General features: G+C 62.6%; 3 protein-coding genes across 8 annotated transcripts; 1 reads left to right on the plus strand and 2 right to left on the minus strand.

The window, feature by feature from the left end:
* Positions 1 to 333: 333 nt before the first annotated feature.
* Positions 334 to 8,982, minus strand: WDR97 (WD repeat domain 97). Its single transcript, XM_030920505.1, is given in 25 exon segments — positions 334 to 630; positions 708 to 778; positions 863 to 1,395; positions 1,829 to 1,991; positions 2,065 to 2,186; positions 2,265 to 2,462; positions 2,578 to 2,763; positions 2,859 to 3,086; positions 3,226 to 3,303; positions 4,209 to 4,292; positions 4,390 to 4,517; positions 4,598 to 4,633; positions 4,636 to 4,849; positions 4,956 to 5,105; positions 5,251 to 5,311; positions 5,515 to 5,636; positions 5,745 to 5,877; positions 6,001 to 6,091; positions 6,162 to 6,398; positions 6,483 to 6,625; positions 6,705 to 7,404; positions 7,569 to 7,690; positions 7,792 to 8,420; positions 8,541 to 8,677; positions 8,871 to 8,982. Coding segments are annotated over 25 exon segments (4,881 nt in total). The 3' UTR covers positions 334 to 427.
* A 139-nt stretch (positions 8,983 to 9,121) lies between these two features.
* MAF1 (MAF1 homolog, negative regulator of RNA polymerase III) lies at positions 9,122 to 12,278 on the minus strand. Of its 2 annotated transcripts, XM_010375241.2 has the most exons (8): positions 11,885 to 12,278; positions 10,975 to 11,101; positions 10,736 to 10,864; positions 10,492 to 10,657; positions 10,269 to 10,390; positions 10,067 to 10,186; positions 9,771 to 9,905; positions 9,122 to 9,646 (listed from the first exon to the last, which is right to left on the minus strand). In XM_010375241.2, the coding sequence occupies exons 2-8, from the start codon at positions 11,055 to 11,057 to the stop codon at positions 9,625 to 9,627; spliced, it is 777 nt and encodes a 258-aa protein (XP_010373543.1). In that variant the 5' UTR covers positions 11,058 to 11,101; positions 11,885 to 12,278; the 3' UTR covers positions 9,122 to 9,624. The 2 variants fall into 2 exon arrangements, with proteins under 2 accessions (XP_010373543.1, XP_010373545.1); XM_010375243.2 differs by lacking the exon at positions 9,771 to 9,905 and having other exon boundaries at positions 11,885 to 12,259.
* Positions 12,279 to 12,715: 437 nt separating this feature from the next.
* SHARPIN (SHANK associated RH domain interactor) lies at positions 12,716 to 17,966 on the plus strand. Of its 5 annotated transcripts, none has more exons than XM_030920506.1 (9): positions 12,716 to 13,171; positions 13,475 to 13,649; positions 16,528 to 16,665; positions 16,738 to 16,879; positions 16,964 to 17,072; positions 17,154 to 17,307; positions 17,386 to 17,510; positions 17,597 to 17,725; positions 17,803 to 17,966. In XM_030920506.1, the coding sequence occupies exons 1-8, from the start codon at positions 12,971 to 12,973 to the stop codon at positions 17,711 to 17,713; spliced, it is 1,161 nt and encodes a 386-aa protein (XP_030776366.1). In that variant the 5' UTR covers positions 12,716 to 12,970; the 3' UTR covers positions 17,714 to 17,725; positions 17,803 to 17,966. The 5 variants fall into 5 exon arrangements, with proteins under 5 accessions (XP_030776366.1, XP_030776367.1, XP_010373540.1 ...); XM_030920507.1 differs by having other exon boundaries at positions 16,528 to 16,659; positions 16,741 to 16,879; XM_010375238.2 differs by having other exon boundaries at positions 16,528 to 16,659; positions 17,803 to 17,953.
* Positions 17,967 to 18,932: the final 966 nt, after the last annotated feature.

An 18,932-nucleotide genomic window follows, 5' to 3' on the forward strand; every position in this document is an offset into this window, starting at 1 on the left:
TCTCACCTGTGTCGACCCGGAAGGCCCAGTCTGTGACCTCCCAGGCCCTCCAGGACTCCCTCCACACCGGGCTGTGGGCTGGCCCAGGACGCGTTCTCTAAGGTCAGCCCGCATCTCCACACCTAGTACTCGACCAGAAAACGTTTGCTCAGTGCCTAGCGGATGGTGCCCCGCTATGGGTCTCTGCCCTAGGCCGGCCACCCCTCCAGCAACGCTGGTGCCCATGATGGCCACCTCCGCCAGGCCTCCAGCTCCTGCCTTCTGCCGCCACTGTGGGCTCAGGCCGCATGCCCGCACGCCCCCAGGGCCCTCCAAAGCAGGCGGCATCCTGCGGAAAGAAATTCTCTGGACTTTATTCCCGATACAGGCCTTGGCCAAATACCAGTGGCAGGCCCCAGAGCCAGGCAGGCTGAGGCCACCAGCCCGGTCAGCTATAGGTGTCAGGGTCCGCGTCCTCTGGCAGAAAGTAGCGCTGCAGGGCGGGCTGCAGGAGCCGCGGGGGCAGCGGGCGTGGGGGTGGGGGCCGGTCCCGGGGGAAAGGCTGCGGCGCCACGCGTGGCAGCGGCAGCTTCAGCGTCCGGATGGGGCCGTCCAGGGTGCGGCCCGCACAGAGCCGGGAAGGCATCGGGCCTGGGGGCGGGCGGAGGCTTGTGAGCCCGGGGGCTGGGGCAGGATGGGGCGCAGTCTCCACCCCTGGCCCCACTCACCCCTCAGTCTCATCGCGGACCTCGCGGACCTCTGCGCTTTGGCCTCTTGCAGCCGGAGGATGGGGTGGCACCTGGAGGCAAAGAGGAGGGTTCAGCCGGCCCAGCCCCACGCTTGGCCGCCCCACGCAGGCCCCGCCGGCGCAGGCCCCGCGCACCAGTGCTCCTGGGGTGGTGGCACCACCATGTCGGGCACCGGCGCCACCGTGTCGGGCACCAGCGGGTGCGAGTGCGCAGCCTCCTCCTGGAGCGAGCTCTGCTGCCGCGCCCGCTGCCGCCGCGCCCGCAGCTGCTGACAGAAGAAGTTGAGCGCGTCTATGGGGCCCAAGTCCAGCAGCTGCGAGTGCGACCAGTCGGTCTCCTCCAGCAGCGGCGGCTCTTCGGGCAGCTGAGCAGGCCCGGCAGGGCTCAGGCCGGCCTCGGGCTCCAGGCAGAAGCTCTTCAGCGTCTCGGAGAGCACTCCGAGACGGAGCTGGCGGGTCCCCCAGCTGCGCGTGGGTGCCAGCGTCCTCTGGGCCTGGAGCTCCGGGGAGAGAGAGGGCGGCTCCGCAGGCGAGACCACCATCAGAGGCACCTCTGAGACCTGCGAGAGCCTCCCGGAGATGCCGGAGGGCGACCAGGAGGTGCCCAAGGGTACCACGGAGGCGCGCGTGGGTGCCCCAGAGACCACTGAAGTCTGCGATGGGGTCTCCTTGGGAGGAGAGGAAAGTGCTGAGGTCTTGGAGACCTTGGACAGCACCACCAGCAACGTGGCTGAAGACAGTGGCTGCGAGCTTTCCATCTGTGGGGAGGTGACCCACGGCCAAGCACCCTGGCTCCTTGAGCACCCCCATGGCCACTGAAACTCCCTTCTGCCCGACCCTCAGCCCAAGGCAGGGGCTGCCCCTCCCTTGACAAGGAGGTCCCAGGGCTGTCCCTGGCTCAACACCCAGGGCCAGACACCCCCTGTTGACTTCCACCTGCCCAGGGAAATCTCCAGAGATGCTCAGGGCAGGGAGGCTGGAGGCCCAGGACTGGGCAAGGCAAGGGGCCTGTGGCCTCAGTTGGCTTTGATCCCAGGACTTGTAGAAAGTCAGAGAAGGCAACAGGGTTCCCAAGGCACCCCCGGCCCCCACCAGCCCAACCTGAAGCTGCTGGATCATGTCCTCCAGTTTCTGGCAGCAGTGAGTACGCAAGCCAGCCTTGGAGTCCAGGTCCGGGCTCTGGACCCAGGTCATCATCTCCTGGAACAGGAAGCCTTCTGGGTCCTGAAGGCCCAGCCTGTGCAGCAACTTCTTGAGCTCTGGTCTGGGACAGATGCATGTGGCTTGTCCAGAGGCCTTCCCAGTGGCAGGGAAGGCTGGGCCGGAGCGTGACTCACCGGCAGCGCACTGGAGAGTAGAGGAAGTAGGACATGAGCTCCAGCACCACATCCCGGGACTCCAGGGAGCAGGCCAGGAGCAGCTGCAGCGCCAGTATCACGAACTTCTTCTGCGTCTGGTCCTGAGGCAGGCGGAGGGGATGTGGTTGCTGAGGGTGGGTGGGCAGGAAGAAAGACTGGGGGCAGGACAAGGGGCACACCTGGAGGCTGGGGGGCTGGTCCAGGTTGAGCAAGTATATGAGCAGACCCTGCAGCTGGCCTTGGAGATCACTGCTTATGTTGGGCAGCAGCCTCAGCAGCACCTGCAGGATGTGCACACGGTCCACCCACGTGGTCTCCTCCAGCAGGGCCACCAGCAGCGAGGCCAGGCCCTCCACCGTGCCCGCCTCCGGGTATGCCTGTAGGGTAGCATGCGGAGGTCCTGCTCCCATGTCACACCCAAGCCAGCCCCTACCTTCTCCCCTGTCCCTCACCCTAACCCATGCTTCTCAGGCATCCTCAATTCCCTCCAACCTGCAGGTTGAAGACGGGGAACAACTCTTTGAACCAGGTCTGGTAGATGAAGAAATGCAGAAACTTGGGCAGATGCCCGTAATGCTCATCCAAAAGCAAACTCCCATGACGGTGCCAGTGATGAGGGTGGGTCCTGGCAGTCTCGCAGGTGCGCCGCCGGGGCTCCCGGGTCCACTCCACAGCACTCTAGTGGAGCAGCAGTGGCTGCAGGTCCCACCTGTCTGGGTCTCAGTGTAAGCCCACCTCCCATGGTGGCCTGGGGCCCCTGCCTGAGCCTCTACCTGATCCTCCAGTTCCCAGGAATCCAGCTGCTGGCTCGAGTGCGGGCTCAGGGAAGCCGAGGCCCGGTCCAGCTCCTCCTCTACCTCTTCCTTCTCCTCCTCTTCCTTCTGATCTTTCTCCTCCTCCTCTCCAGGCTTCTCCCCCAGCCACTGGAGCAGCTTTCTCTGCCACTGGGCTTGGGATGGCCTGGGGTGCTGCAACCACAGGGCATCCTGGCTTGCCCCTGGCTGCAGAGGGGCAAGAGGTGGTGCCTGATGGGTTGCAAGGCCAGCAGAGCCCTCCCCTACCAGCAAAGTCCCCAGCCCCATCCCTTGCCTTGAGCTTTCTCCGGGAGGCGAGCTGAGTCAGGGATCCGAGGCCGCTGACCTCTGCATTTAGCCACATCTGCTGGAGCACCACAGAGTTGGGCACATAGCCGGGGAAGCAGATAGGCCTCAGGCAGTACTGGAGGTGGGCACAGCAGGGAATGCTGAGCACCTGGATTCCCCCAGCCTGTCCACCACCTTGGTCACCTGTATATCCTCTCAGAGCCCCTCAGCTGCCAGTCCAGCTCTGCTGCCAGGCCTCCGACAGCTGACTGAGCTGGCACCCCTACTCTCAACACAGATGGCAGAAGAACCTTGAGATACCAGGGGCGAGGCCCTCAGTGAGCATCAGCTGTGACAAATGAGAAGGGAAACCTGGGGAAGTGCTAGCTTCTAGGGGCCCTGACACCCCGCAAGCTCCTCACAGGACTTGGCCCAGCCCTGGGACAAGAAAGTCTAGAAGAAGCACAGGGGCCAGGGAGGAAGGAAGGAACTTGGAGAGGGGGCAACAAAGAGCTTGATGGTGGTACCCAGGTCCAAAGAGTCAATAACCCACCTGGGCAAGTGACGGTGCCAGGCATGGGCTGGGGGAGGGGCTGAGGCCTGCCTGGGCACCTGGTGTATGTGAGGGTGGGAAGACAGTGGATTCTGAAGGAACAGGTTCCCTTGACTTTGCTCCTCTAAAGGGCAGGGACTCTGGTCTTCCAGGAAAAGTCCCTAGGGGACCTGCCTTTCCACAGCCTCCACGGGGGAAAGCAGTGTGTGGCATAACCATCTGGGGGGCTGGCTTTGCCTGATGCCAGCTCCCAGAGCAGCAAGGAGTCTGTGGCCACAAACACAGCTGTACTGGAACAGGGTTAGACAGACTGTGAAGGGTGAGGGGTGAGGGGTGCGTGGGAGGCTGCAGCCTGGCCCTCTGGTTGTAGGTGGGCATGGCCCTTGGGTCAGATTTGGACATAAAGATTTGTAGCAAAAGGGAGATGGCAGGCACAAGAGTGATGCCTGGAGAGGAGTGGCTCTCCAGGAGCTGGGTGGGGGTCTCACCTTGTGGGGCTGCACGGCGGCAGGAAAGAAGCCTCCGAGGCTAGAGAGAGGTTCCTTGGGCTGTCTCTTTGGCAGCAGTGGGATCTGGGGGATGGAATGGGGGCTCAGAACAACACAGTCCCCAGTACCCCTGCAGCTCTGCCCGTCAGAAGGTAGTACCCCACCTGCCTGGGTCCCTCACCCTGCACTGCAGGTGGGAGGATGGCAGGTCCAGGGCTATGGTCGGCCTCCCTCGGAGCTGCTCCAACTGCAGCTGCAGATCCAGACTGAGACCCAGGTAGTGGCTCAGTGAGGAGTGGGCCAGAAGCTAGGGGTATAGGAGGAGTCACAGGGTGGCAGAGGGGCCATGGCGGCCCAGCAGGCATGTGGGAGGGTGGGAAGCCTTAGCTGGGATGCCTTGCTGTGCACCCTACGGTGGGTGGGATTGGCACTGTGACTCGGGGAGGCTGGGAGAAGTGCTGGCCCAGGACCCCCAGGTCCTGTGGGGACAGGGCTGTTGGCACCGTTTGGGCTGCAGTACTGACCTCACTGCAGGCAAGACAGTGGGCAGCTTGGGGTAGGGCATACACATCCCAGGTCTCTCTGTCTACTGTGAGGGTCCCGGTGCTCCACTGCTGGGACTCCCTTCCAGACTGCATGCCCTGGGAGGGTAGCAGGAGCAGACAGACCATCAGAGACCAGGTGGGAGGGGTGGGTGGAGAGGAGGGGCCAGGGTCAGGACTGGGTTGGGGGAGACCCCACACCTACCAGCAGGCCAGAGCCATAGATCAGACGGAGGTAATTGTCAAAGCCTTCCTGACGCTGCTGCCAGGAGGGTGGGGGCCGGGCTGCTGGGGCCAGTAGCCCCAGCCTCAACTGCTGAAGGTCTCGGTCCCGGGCCACTAGGGCGTCCAAGTCCTGAGTCAGGGTTCAGGGATCAGCCTGCTCTTCCTTGAGCCTTGCTACGCGCTGCCCAGACAACCACAGGGATCCCAGGCCTGCCCCAGGGCTGAAGGCTGGGGCCTGAGCCTGGGCAGGGCGGGTTAAGGAGGACCCACCCCACCTCCTTCGGCACCAGGTGCTGAGATGTTGCCCTCGGACGATGGATGAGAGACAAGGCCTTGCTGCAAACAGGGACAGGCACAGGTGGGATGCTGGGTGGCATGTCAGTGGGCTGGGGCAGAGGCTGGGACAAGGACTGAACCCAAATGGGTGTGCCAGGGCTCAGGCAGGCTTGCATCAACTCCAGAGGGCCCCACACAGCCAGGCCCTCACCCAGGGTGGGAAAGTGGGGCCTCCAGGAGGGTTAAGCAGGCCTGTATGGGACCTGAGGCTGGCTGCCCCATGGAGGTTGCTGAGCCTCTGCAGCTGGGTGGAAGTCAGTGATTCTTGGCTCGTCAGCGGCAGCGGAGGGTCGTCCACCATGTCTGGGACCTTCCAGCACATCTTCTGAATAGGGGAAGGAACCTGTATCCCTGGCTGGGGGAACCCAGGTCTGCCCCCACAAGGTGGGCAAGGTGAGGGGCCCACCTTGCTCACTCTGTCCTCACCACACACCTTAACTAGGTAGGATGTAGGCAGGTAGAGCCTATGGGACACCAGGCAGAGGCGGGATTCCAGTGCCAGCACCAGGTCTCCACTGTTGCTGCAGAAAGCCAGGGCCTGAGGGGCACCATTCAGCTGCAGGAGCCTGGAGGGGACCCAGGGCAACCGAGGCTCAGCAGGGACAAGGCCTTCTCCACCCAGTCCAGCCACTGGGCTCTGGTGCGAGGCAGAGGGAGGAGACCCCAGCCCTCCCCACCTCCCAGCCTACCGCAGGAGGCGGTTCTCAGCGGTCCAGATGCGAACGGTGCAGTCCAGGCTGGAGGAGGCATACAGCTTGAGCGCAGGGCAACAGCACAGGCCTGTGGGCAGGGTTCAGGGTCAGGGACCGAGCCGGGCAGGGGCTGGGCTTCACCCGCGCTGCCCCCTCACCGGTGATGTGGTCCGTGGGGTCGTCCTGGGGCCGGTGGTCTAATCGCGGACTGTCGCCCAGGCCAAACTGCACCAGGCCGTAGGTAGCGCTGTCTGGGTCTTCAAAGCCCACGGTGACACGTCTGCCTAACGCACAGAGTGCCACGGCCGGGTAGCAGCAGGAGAAGGTGCGCAGCAGGCTCAGGCTCTCCTCCGCGTAGGGAAAGACACGCCACATCTTCACCGTCAGGTCCCCACCTGTGGGCAGCGGAGCCTGGCTGGGCCTCGTCGGAGGGGAGGGGGCTCTGTGGCGGCCTGACCGTTGGCAGGGGAGCTACTGACCCGAAGACACGATGCTGTTCCAGGTGGATGCAATGGCGACGACCGGGCCCGGGCTGTGCGCCTCCGTTTGGAAGACAGTCTTCGACGACAGCCAATCCAGGACTGACAGCGTGCCGTCCATGTGCCCCACCACGGGCAGGTACCTGCGAGTGGGAAGAGCCTGTTGGCGCGGACCCCGCCGCTCCTTCCGCCCGCCAGACCCTCGCCGGCTCCGGCACCCACCGGTTCTTGTTCTTCCAGGCGCAGGCCACAGCGCTGCGGCGCAACTCGCCCTGGTGCTGGCGCACGACCTCCCAGGAGGAGAAGGCGCCTCCGAGATCCGTGAGGTGGCTGTACAGGTGCAGACAGCAAGGCTGCGGTGCAGGGGGCGGCGGCGGGCATACGCGGTGCAGCACGCTCATGGGGCAGCGCGCCGCGTTGGCGCGGACCAGGTGCCCGGCCTTGGTCAGCAGCCACAGCGCCTCGCGCGGCAGGCAGTAGGCCACGGCTGCTGCGCAGTCCTCCGGCTTCAGCAGCAGTGAGCTCACTATGCGCCCGGTGGCAGCCGACAGGAGGTAGACCGAGCCGTCGGTGCACGCGCACACGAGGCGAGTAGGCAGAGACGGGTGCGCAGGCGCGGGCAACGCGGGCGCCACCTGCATATGGAGCACCTTGGCGGGCAGTTGCGCCAACGGCGAGTAGAGCTCGCGTACGCTCCACAGTTGCACGCTGCTCGCGCACAGGGACAGCACTGGCCAGCCCGGGCACGCTGGCGCCAGCAGACGGCCCACGCGCCGGGACAGCTTGTCCTGACCCCAGTAGCCCAGCGCTACCTCGCCCACCTGCGCCGCCGCCTGCAAGTCCCAGGTGCGTAGCGTCCCGTCCTGTGAGGCCGACAACACCAGGGTCGTGTTAGGGAGCACAGCCATAGCCGTCACTGGACCTGTGGGAGGGGTGCAGGTCACTCGGCTGACTGAAGGCAGGGGAGCCTTCAGTCTATGTTGCAGTCAGTGCAGCAAGGCCTGGCCAGAGCTGCAGAGATGCTGGACAGCCTAGAGCGGCTGGAGGCAAAAGGCCGAGGCTCGGGGTGCAGAGAATTCAGAGCACCTGTGTGGCCCACGAACACCATCCGGATCTGCCAGTTAGCCTCCCACACCTTCACGGTGCTGTCCCGGGAAGCTGTCACCATTGCCTCTACTTCCTCGCAGTAAGCCAGGTCCGAGATGGTGCTACAAGTGGGGAATGGGAGAAGCCCAATGGACTTAACATCGCTTTGTGAGGGCCCTGTACCCCTACATGCCTGGCCCTCCTTAGGGGGATTCCCCCTCACGTTTTGTGCAAATCCCGGCGCACATCTACCAGAGTCCAGGCATGCAGATCGAAAGTAAGCACGGCCGAGCCATAGGCCGCGAAGCAGCGGAGGATGTGGTGGGGAGGAACCGGCCCCACAGCCAGACGCATGAGCCTGCCCGTTGGGCTCGGGGGCGGGTGCAGTGGTGACCCTCGCAGCACTAGGCGGCGACCACCTGAGCGGAACTGCCAGAGCGCCAGGCTGCTGTCCATCTCCGCCACGAGCAGCAGCCTGAGGTCAGGCACGGGCAGGCAGCAGGTGGGCGCCCAACCCGGGGCCCTGCCCACCCGCTGCTCGCTCAGCCACAGCAGGCTGAGGTTGGGCCTCAGAATGGCCAGCCCCGCGGGGCCCCAGCCTACAAAACGGCCCACGGCACCCAGCGGGCCCAGCACGGTCACCAGCCCCGTAAGCCCGACAGGTGCCAGCAGCGTCTCCTGTGCCCAGCCGTCTTCCTTGTGCAGGTGCAGGCGGCCCGCGCCGTCCAGCACCACGAAGCGTCCGCCCACCGGGTCCTGCGCCACCGAGCGCAGCCCGGCTGCCACCTCCAGGCGGCGCAGTGGCTCCAGCCCATGCGTCAGGCGCGCCACGCGCAGCTCGGCTCTCTTCTCCTGTGGGCCGGGGTGAGCGGACCCGCCGTCAAAGGTTGGGGCTGCTCCGGCCTAGCGGACCCCTAGGGGAAGGACCAGACCCCGAAAGAGGCCTGGAGGCACAGGACGGGCACACCGCACCTTTTCCACGACCTCGTGGAGGCTGGTGCGCAGAAGCAGCCACAGCCGGCGGGCGCGGGCGCGCAGGGTCAGGATTTGCCACTGCTGGCTGCTGGTCAGAAAGGGCAGGACCTGCGACGGCTCCGTGAAAGTCAACTCTGCGGGCGGGAACTGCAAGTTCTGCCACCTACAGCCTCAGGCCCCCGACCCTGACGGTTATGGGGAGCCCTCCTCCAGGGGCCCTGCCCTGCCAGGCACTGCCCAGGGGTTTCCTTCCAGGGGATGGAACCCAAGCCCGAGTGAGACCCACTTCCTAGCGGATGCCAGTGCGACGAGGCCAGGACCCCTCACCATTCTTTTCGGTGAGCAACCCAGGGTCTGGGACATCATAGCCATCTGCATCATACAGGTCCGAGTCCAGAACTAGGTTGTAGCCTTCTGCCTCCCACGCCTCTGCCTCCATTTCTGCAACTACAGTCCCAGAACCCAACAGCTCCCAGCACTTAGCGGTCACGGCGGCAGCGGCAGTTGCTAGGATACCAGATGCCGCTGGCCACTCCCACACCGCAGGCCCCACCCCCACATCGCATCCAGGTCCACACTAAGTCACAGAAACTTTTATTGGAAAGAAATGAGCTGCAGCAAAGTGACACTCAGTGCACGCGGCCAAATGGGCGAAGTGGGGGTACAGGTGGGCACCAGGGGCCGGCCCAAGACCAGAGCTGGTGACTGCTGGGGCCTGTTTGCGGGGCCTCCGGCCACAGACCCTTTGGGCTGGAGTGTGCAGGCCCAGCGGAAATACAAAAATAAACTCTGTGGTCCAGCTCTCCCTGCTGTGGCAGTTCATTTGGGCAGGGCAGTCACTCTTCCCACCAGGCCCCCTGCTGCCAAGTCCGGCCACAGTACGGGCAGCAGGAGTCTGAGGGGTGAGTGGGCATCCACAGGATGGAGCCAAAGGGCTAGGCAGGTATGGCCTTGGGTAATGCCAGGACTGTGGCAGTGCCAGGGTCTGGCCAGCAGCTGGGGAGGCCCCAGGGGCCTCTCAGGTGGGCAGGTCCAGGCATTGGTTGAAGCTGGATGAAGCTGGGGCCTCCGCTCCTCCTCATCAAATACAGATCACAGGGACCCTGGGCGGAGGTTGGCACACAGTGGGTCTTCAGGAGCCACCACTTAGACCAAGTAGAGGAGGCTCCCACCCTGTTGTACCCACTCCAGGTTTCAGGGACCTGGGTCATGGCCCCCATCACACACCTGTCCTCCTCCATGGTGTTGGTCTCCTCGGCCCCACCCCCACTGCCTCCGCTTCTGCTTTCTTCCTCCAACTCCTCCTCCCCCAGCTCCATGTCCAGCTCATTGCCTGCCTCTGAGGGTGTGTAGGTGGAGCCACTGAGGGGAGGCAGGGAAACCAGTTTTAGGACCCCCTACCCAGGCCTGCTGTTGGCCCCAGGAAAGATGTTCAGGGAGGACAAAGCTGGGTGGAGATGGCACAGCTGGGGAAGTTGTATCGGCCCAACAGGGAGGTGGGGGAGGAGGCAGATGGTGCCCACCTGATGGAACGGCAGCTGAAGAAGACAATTCGCTTGAGCCGCTTATTGTAGAAGAAGTAGTTGAAGGACCAGAGGCTACCATCCTCCCCAAAGGGGTCTGAGTCCAAGTCTGGGTTATAGCTAGGGAGTATAGGGTGACAGGTGGTGTGAGGCACCAAGTGCCACACATACCTGGAGGCCACCTGCAGGGATGCCGGCCCACCTGTAGATGTCACATTCAGCCAGGCAGATCTCCTCGTCCACCGCGTTCCACAGCTGTGGTTTCAGGGCCTTGAAGTCCTCCCGCACAGCTGAGAACAGACTGCAGTTGACTGCATTCACCACCTAGAGCAGGTCACAGTCAGGCTGACAGGAGCCCAGGGCTACCGAAAGTGGGGAAGAACAGTGGGGTGGCTGTGGGTCCCTTCCCTGCACCTGACCCTCACCCAGCTAAGACTGGGCTCCCGGCTGAACTCATGGCTGCGGGCTGTGCTGAAGTCATAGTCAGGCCTGAAGGACTCGTTGAGTGTGGCAATCAGGTAGAAGAGGGTCTTGCGGCTGCACTTGTCACTGAGGGGGCCCTCGTCCTCGCCGCCTTGGCTTTTGCTGAGTCTGCACAGAGAGAAGCATCAGCTGGGCCCATCACCTCCCCCCGACCCCCAGCCCCAGGCAGGCCCCACTATGGCTCACCTACTGGGGCTGAGGCCTGAAGTCTGGGGTGGAGAGAGTGCCTCCAGCACGTGGGGCTGGCCCTCCTGGCAGAACTGCTTGAACATGTGTTTGTCATCTCCTGCCATCTTACATGAGTAGCTCTCAATCCTATAGGATGCAGAGACGACCATGAAGCATGCTTCCCCCAGGTTCCATTGAAGGGCGGGGCAGTGTGACCTCCGAGATGCCAGCCTCGCGTGCCCCCCGCCCTGCCTCACCTGCCGATGATGTGGGCATCTCCGGTCTCCACAGTCAGCTGTGAGTTGATGGCTTCAAAGCTCGAGTTCTCCAACAGCTTCATGTCCTTGGGGAGGGGGCTCCGTGCTCCAGAGGAGCTAGTGTTGCCTGGGGAGAGGCCAGACCATGGGTATCTATCTGGCCCCTTGGGGCCCTGCCTTCAGCCCTCCTACCCACTAAGTGGAGCCGCTGGGAACAAGCTGAGTCTGGCCTCTGTCCAGGCTGCACATCAGGAACTCCCCTCTCTGCCCCGCCAGGAGAGATGACGAGATCTTGTTTTACCCGAGGGTGGCAAGTCCAGGCTCCAGGTCAGCCACACCCCCTGCAGAACACGTGAGTTCTGGGACTAGGCTAGGACTACCGGGGACCCTGCTCACCCTGGGGCTGCTGGTTGAGTTTGTTGCTCCACATTCCCATTCCCCGTCCCCATCCCCACCCCGAAAAAACAGCTCCAGCCACCATGGGGGTAACTCTTGAGTCCGCAACGGGACATGACTTCTGCAGTCTCCCTCAGGCTGGCTGGGCTCCTCAGCCAGGGTAAGAGGCTGCATCCCGGTTAGGAACCAGGACACCTGGGGCTCCGGGCCCTGCGGTCACCTGGGCGGGCGCTCTTTCGTTCTGGCTGCTTTCTGGCCCGGGGAGAGGAAAGCTAGAGGTTCCTCCACTTTACCCGGAAAAAGCGCCTCGTTTCTCCAGACGCCTAGGAGGGCGGTCCCTCGGCCCCGCTGGGGCGCTGCAGAGTCGCCAGACAGCGCCCGCCGGGGCCGGGTCGGGCACCCGCCGAGCCGCGGTGGAACTACAAATCCCAGGAGGCAGCGCGCCGCGCGAGGCCTGCTGGGGGCTGTGGTTCCGGAGGCCCGAGACGGCGCGGGGCGCAGGGCGGACACCCACCTGCCTGGCTGGGTTAGATCTGGCCTCGCCGGGTCGGGTCTGGCTGGGGTGGGTCGCTCCGCGTCGGTGCCGGTGCGCAGGCGGGGGCGGGCTCCGCGCAGCGCGGGCTCCTCAAGATCGGAGGGCGGCGCCGCGGCCTCCGCTCGGGCCGCACTGTATCCGGGGGAAGAAGCTCCGCGGCGACGTCCCGTTACTCCTGGCCCTGCCGGCCCATCCGGGCTGCCACCGCGACATAGCCTCGCCCCCCTGCACAGAGCCCGCTCTCGCGACCGACCTGCCGCCGACCGCCACAGAGCGCCCCGGCGAGTCAGCGAGCCGAGCGAGCTAGCGACCTCCGCCTCCCCCGACCGGACAACAACAAGCGTCCGCCAGGCCCGGCCCCGCGCCTCTGAATGGCCCGCTCCAGTCGCCGGGATCGAGAGCTCGAATAGCAATCGGGTGTCTTACCCGCCACTCAGTTCTGTCTTCTACGTCTACTGGTTGTGGAGTCTGTCTGTCACTCCTCTCGCCGTACTAACCCGCCTATCCCCAGCGCTCATTGGCCATGGCCTCTCTCGCTCCGCCTCCGAGGGGGGTCGACCCCGTAACCAGAGAGGCACGGGCCAACCTAGTGCGTCGTGTGGGCGTGGCGGGGGCTGCGGTCTGCGGGCGAAGGTGGCTGCCCATTGGAGGTCCCGGAAGCGATGTCCAGCTGCCGCCAGGCGCTGGGATAGTCCCTGGCCGTCTGCATCTCCGCCCGCCGAGCCCCTGGGGCGAAGAGGCAGCGTCCGCCTTCAGTTGTGGCCGGTGCTTCGGCCCCTTACCCTTCGCCCCCAAAGACCAGCTCAAACGTGAGCGCCTCCGCCGCCCTGCCCCAGCCTCGTACACGCCGCCAGCCTCGCCCAGCCCGTGGGCTGTGTCCATTTCTGGGCAAAGCCAGCGGGGCAGGCTTGGCCAGGGTGCACAACTCGGCGCCGTCCCAAGCCCGACGCTCTGTGCGCGCCCGGAACCCCAGGCTCGCGGCCCGGGTTTCCGACGGGCGGAGACGCTTAGCGGCCGGATCCCACGGAAGCGCGTTCGGAGGGCCGGGACCTGGCCGGACCGGAGATGGCGCCGCCAGCGGGCGGGGCGGCGGCGGCGGCCTCGGACTTGGGCTCGGCAGCAGTGCTCTTGACTGTGCACGCCGCGGTGAGGCTGCTGGGCGCCGGGCCAGACGCCGAGGCACAGCTGCGGAGGCTGCAGCTGAGCGCGGACCCTGAGCGGCCTGGGCGCTTCCGGCTGGAGCTGCTGGACGCGGGACCCGGGGCGGTGAGTAGGGGCGGAGGGCGCGCGGTTTGGCCCGGGCAGGGCACGGAGCCCAAAGCCAGGCCCCTCCGCTTGCCACCTGGGTGCCCTTATGCAGTTACGTTTCTTTGCTTCTGTTTTCTCGTCCGTGAAATAGGGGTGATGCTGGGACCTACTTTACAGGACTATTGTGAGGATTTGATGATAGGCGTACAGGACTTAGGACCTTGAAATGAATGGCCTATAAATGTTATCTTGTGTTTCTTTGCTCATCGTGCGATGTAGGGTGGGGGAATGCCCTGAGCCTGGACTCTTCCCCCTTCTCAGGTCAATTTGGAGTGGCCCCTGGAGTCAGTCTCCTACACCATCCGAGGCCCCACCCAGCACGAGCTGCAGCCTCCGCCAGGAGGACCTGGAACCCTCAGCCTGCACTTCCTCAACCCTCAGGAAGCTCAGCGCTGGGCAGTCCTAGTCCGAGGTGCCACCGTGGAAGGACAGAATGGTTAGTGCCTTGTAATGGATGCTCATTTGGAATAGCCTTGGCCCCCCAGTCCTGGTTGGGGAAGTTGGATCCACCTTCCAACGTGGAGTACTTGGAGTGGCTCCTGGAGTCAGTCTCCTACACCATCTGAGGCCCCAGCCAGCACGAGCTGCAGCCTCCACCAGGAAGCCCTGGAACCTCAGCCTGCACTTCCTTAACCCTCAGGAAACATGAGAGGCAAGCATGAAGAAGCGGAGCAGGCAGGGTCAGGACCTGTATGAGAAGACATCATCCCAAGAGCAGCAGGAGGGTGACAGGAGTGGGAGAGTGACAGACTCAGATACCTGCTGCTTAAGACTGAGAGTTCTGCAGTGGCAAGGGTTGTGCAGATAGGGTTGGGGAGAAGGGTGTTTCCAGAGATGCTTAGAAGATGGAATTAGTGGGCGGGTGGGGTGGCTCACGCCTGTAATCCCAGCACTTTGGGAGGCTGAAGTGGGTGGTTCACCTGAGGTCAGGAGTTCGAGACCAGCCTGGTCAACATGGTGAAACCAAACCCTGTCTCTACTAAAAATACAAAAATTAGCCAGGCATGGTGGCGTGCACCTGTAGTCCCAGCTACTTGGGGAGGCTGAGGCAGTAGAATCACTTGAACCTGGAGGCAAAGGTTGCAGTGGAAAGATGGAATTAGCTGAGTTTCGTGGTTGCTTGGGAGGTTTTCTGCAGACAAAGCCTCCCTCTATCACCCAGAATGGAGTGCAGTAGTGTGATCCTAACTCACTGGAGCCTTGAACTCCTGGGCTCAGGTGATCCTCCTGCTTCAGCCTAAGTAGCTGAGGTTATGGGCGTGAGCCACTGCCCCTGGCTCACATGGCTGCTTAAATGGAAGAGTTAGCTGTTGAGACTGAGAAATGTGAAGGACTAGGTAGTATGGGGCTCCCAGAGAGAGGGCAGCCCACAAACAGATAAGCAGAGCTGCCAGAGGGGTCAGAAGACAGCCAGACAGGGATGTAAGAGAGGCTCAGGCAACTCAGTGTTTAGAAAAGGAGCTAGGCTCTCTTTAGTCAGTCATTCACCAAGCATATGTATTCAGCAGCTGCTCTGTCCCAGGTACTCCTCTGGCATGAACAAAACTTCCAATCCCTACCCTATTGGAGCTTGCATTTTTAGAGGGGAGGAGGCAGACATATAAAATAAGTACAGGGCTGGGCAACATACCAAACATTTAAAAATTAGCTGAGTGGGCCGGGCACGGTGTCTCACGCCTGTAATCACAGCACTTTGGGAGGCCGATGTGGGCGGATCACGAGGTCAGGAGATCAAGACCATCCTGGCTAACACGGTGAAACCCCGTCTCTACTAAAAATACAAAAAAAAAAAAAAAAAATTAGCCAGGCGTGGTGGTGGCGGGGACCTGTAGTCCCAGTTACTCGGGAGGCTGAGGCAGAAGAATGGCGTGAACCTGGGAGGTGGAGCTTGCAGTGAGCCGAGATCTCACCACTGCACTCCAGCCTGGGTGACAGAGCTAGACTTCGTCTCACAAAAAAAAAAAAAAAAAAAAAAAAATTAGCTGAGTGTAGTGGTGTCTGCCTGTAATCTCAGCTATTTGGGAGGTTGAGATGGGAGGATCACTTGAGCCCAGGGGTTCTAGGCTGCAGTGAACTGTGATCGTGCCACTGCACTCCAGCCTGGGTGACAGAGCGAGATCCTGTCTCCAAAAATAATAATAATAATAATAATAATAAAATTACTGTAGAGTTTTTTTAAAAAGTCTGTTAGATGGTGTGGGACTGGGAATGGTGGAGCTGGGAGGATTGCTTTTTAAAACGGTGGCAGGGGCACAGTGGCTCATGCCTGTAATCCCGGCACTTTGGGAAGCTGAGGCAGGTAGATCACTTGAGGTCGGGAGTTAAAGACCAGTCTGACCAACATGGAGAAATCCTGTCTCTACTAAAAATACAAAATTAGCCGGGTGTGGTGGTGCATGCCTGTAATCCCAGCTACCTGGGAGGGTGAGGCAGGAGAATCGCCTGAACCCAGGAGGCAGAGGTTGCGGTGAGCCAAGATCACACCATTGCACTCCAGGCTGGGCCACAAGTGAAACTCCATCTCAAAATAAAAACAAAAACAAAAAAAACGGTGGCAGGGGAAGGCCTCATTGAGGCGACACTGGAGTGAAATTTGAAGGTCATGGCACGAACCATGTGACCAAGGAAGCAGCAAACAAACCCTGAGGTGAGCATGCGCAAGTGATCCTTGCGGCTCACTGGGTGCCAGGACGGAACAGCGCTGGGTGCATGGAAGGCCCTGCTTATCCTAGTAGGGCGACAGTATGAATACAGTGGGCCTGGGGTCATCACAGGAGCTGTGTTAGCACTGGGTGGGGACCCCCCATTGCAGTGGGCTGGGCCTCACACGGTGGGGGGGTAAGAAGGGGAGTCAGCAGGGTGCCCAGCTCTGAAGACACCCAGGGCAGTGGCTTGTCTGGAGTGCTGGCAGCCCAAGTGTGGGTCAGGGAGTCCGGAGAGGGGAGGTCCCCAAGGGCTCCAAGAGGCCACCCAGACGGCAGGGCCACTGAGGGCCTGCTTGGGTTCTGCTATGAGGCGTCCCTGGCTGGCAGAAAGGGCCAAGAAAGGTGGCCTGGCCAGGCGGCAGAAGGGTTTGAAAGGGCTCTAATTCCCAAAAATGAACTAAGTGCAGCTCCAGCACTAACAGAAGTCTGGCAGGGGCCTCTGAGGGGCTTGCCAGAGCCAAGGCTGGGAGAAGGTGTGGCTTGAAGTGTGGCCTGAGGCAGGGCCCTGGCATGGGCTGAGGTGAGGGAGAAGGCAAAGGCCCTGGAAGACCAAGGGCCCAGAGGCCCGGACAGAGGCCACAGCATAGCCCACCGATGTCTTACCTCTAGGCAGCAGCAGCAGCAGCAGCTCACCACCAGCCCTGGGCCCAGAAGCAAGCCCTGTCTCCCTGCCCAGTCCCCCGGAAGTCCCCACACCCGAGGCAGATCTTCCTAGGAGCCCTGGAAACTTGATGGAGAGAGGTACAGGTGTGTGTGGGGGGTGTTGGGGGTTAGCAGACAGTCCCCAGTGGTGACAGCTGTCCTTTCCTTACCCTACAGAAGAGCTGGCAGGGAATCTGGCCCGGGCCATTGCAGGTGGAGACGAGAAGGGGGCAGCCCAAGCGGCAGCCGTCCTGGCCCAGCATCGCGTGGCCCTCAGTGTTCAGCTTCAGGAGGCTTGCTTCCCACCTGGCCCCATCCGGTGAGGCCTGGGGCTTCTTCCTCACCTTGTCCTTGTGACCCTCCCAGGTCCTCCATCCATCCCTCAACCCACATTCTGGCACAGGCTGCAGGTCACACTTGAAGACGCTGCCTCTGCCGCATCCACCGCATCCTCTGCGCACGTTGCCCTGCAGGTCCACCCCCACTGCACCGTTGCAGCTCTCCAGGAGCAGGTGGGCACAGGGTCTAGGGAGCCCTGCCAGGGGGCAGGGGAGCCTAGGTGACATCATCTGCCCTGACTGCTCTGGCCGCAGGTGTTCTCAGAGCTCGGTTTCCCGCCAGCTGTGCAACGCTGGGTCATCGGGCGGTGCCTGTGTGTGCCTGAGCGCAGCCTTGCCTCCTATGGGGTCCGGCAGGATGGGGACCCTGCTTTCCTCTACTTGTTGTCAGCTCCTCGAGAAGCCCCAGGTCAGTCCTCGATGGGGGTGGGGTGTGGGGGGTGGCAGGTGGGGTGCAGCCCGCCAGTCCTGAGCTCCACCCCCTCAGCCACAGGACCTAGCCCTCAGCGCCCCCAGAAGATGGATGGGGAACTTGGACGCTTGTTTCCCTCATCACTGGGGCTACCCCCAGGACCCCAGCCAGCTGCCTCCAGCCTGCCCAGTCCTCTCCAGGTGGGCATGGGACTGGGCAGGGAGGGCCAGGACAGCCATGGGCATTGGAAAGAGCAGGGAAGCAACAAGTGTCTCTCTTCCCCCAGCCCCGCTGGCCCTGTCCTTCCTGCACCTTCATCAATGCCCCAAGCCGCCCTGGCTGTGAGATGTGTAGCACCCAGAGGCCCTGCACTTGGGATCCCCTTGCCGCAGCTTCTACCTAGCAGCCACCAGAGGTACCAGAGGTAGCTCAGGCAGGGGGAGGTGGGGGCACGGCAGAACCCACAGGAATGACCCAGCTCCACCCCCACAGGTTACAAGCGGAGAGTGGCCCTTCCCTCACAGGTCTGACGTCTCTAGGCCCCCGCTGAACTCGGGACCTCTACTGACTGCTTGCTGGGACAGAGTCACCAGGGTTGGGGGAAGGGCCACAAACTGAAACCATTAAAGACACTTATGAGCCAGCAAGTGTCCCTTTCATGGTATCTTTGCAGACCTGCCCCAACCTAGCCAGCGCTACAGAGACGCCCTTATCAGCAGGTGGGGCTCCCCCAGCCAGACCCCAGTGGTACTGAAGAGTAGACCTGGACCCTGAGCCTCAGTGGTCAGGAAAGCATGGCATGGGGATCTCTTCCCAGACCCCAGAGGCCTACAGAGCCCCCCACCCAGCTGCTCACCACTGGGCTGAGGCTGCTGGGGTGTGCCACACACTGAGCCGCAGCCCCCACCACTGACCTTGTCTCCTGTCCACCCTGGTCCCCCAGGCCTGCGCCTCTCCTGCCTGCAGCTCTATTGGCACCACCTTTCTCCCATTCAGCTCTTGCCTTCCCTGGACTCTGGCCACCACTCCCCCCAGCTCTTGCAGCTAGGATACCAGCAATGAAAACGGGTGTTTTCCTTCCCCTCCTAGGGACGAGGGAAGCTCAGGAACTAAGTCCTACACCAGGTCACAGGCCAGTGCTGGGTCATGTCTCTGTGACCCTCCTAGATAGCATCCCCTGTCTCCCTCCCTCAGCAGCATGCTCCTGTGGGAACCCAGCCACTGCCAGCTTCTGGCCAGGACTGACCACCCAGCTGCCCTGTGGACTGCTAGGAGGGGCCACTCCATGACACACATCCTACCAGTCTACTTGACTCCTTCACCTGGCTGGGAGCCATCCCCTTCCTCTCAGCCCAGCCCAGCAATAGCCCCTGCCCTAGACCAGGCCTTTTCCCTGTTGAAATGCTGCCGAGGTTCCCTGCTGCCATCAGAATGGGGGCCAAGTGGTTCAACACCTTGACACTTGGCTGTTCATTCCAACAGGTCCCTGGGCCACATCCTGCCTAGCCAGGCCCTTTTCAGCTCTGTGCTCAGACACACCGCACCCCACCCCACCAAATGCTGCCATTTCCTCTAACATCCAGTTGTTTGTTTTCTGTTCCACACCCACTGTCTGTACTCCC

This window comes from Rhinopithecus roxellana, chromosome 17 (assembly GCF_007565055.1).
Source record: "Rhinopithecus roxellana isolate Shanxi Qingling chromosome 17, ASM756505v1, whole genome shotgun sequence".
Taxonomy (NCBI): Eukaryota; Metazoa; Chordata; class Mammalia; order Primates; family Cercopithecidae; genus Rhinopithecus; species Rhinopithecus roxellana.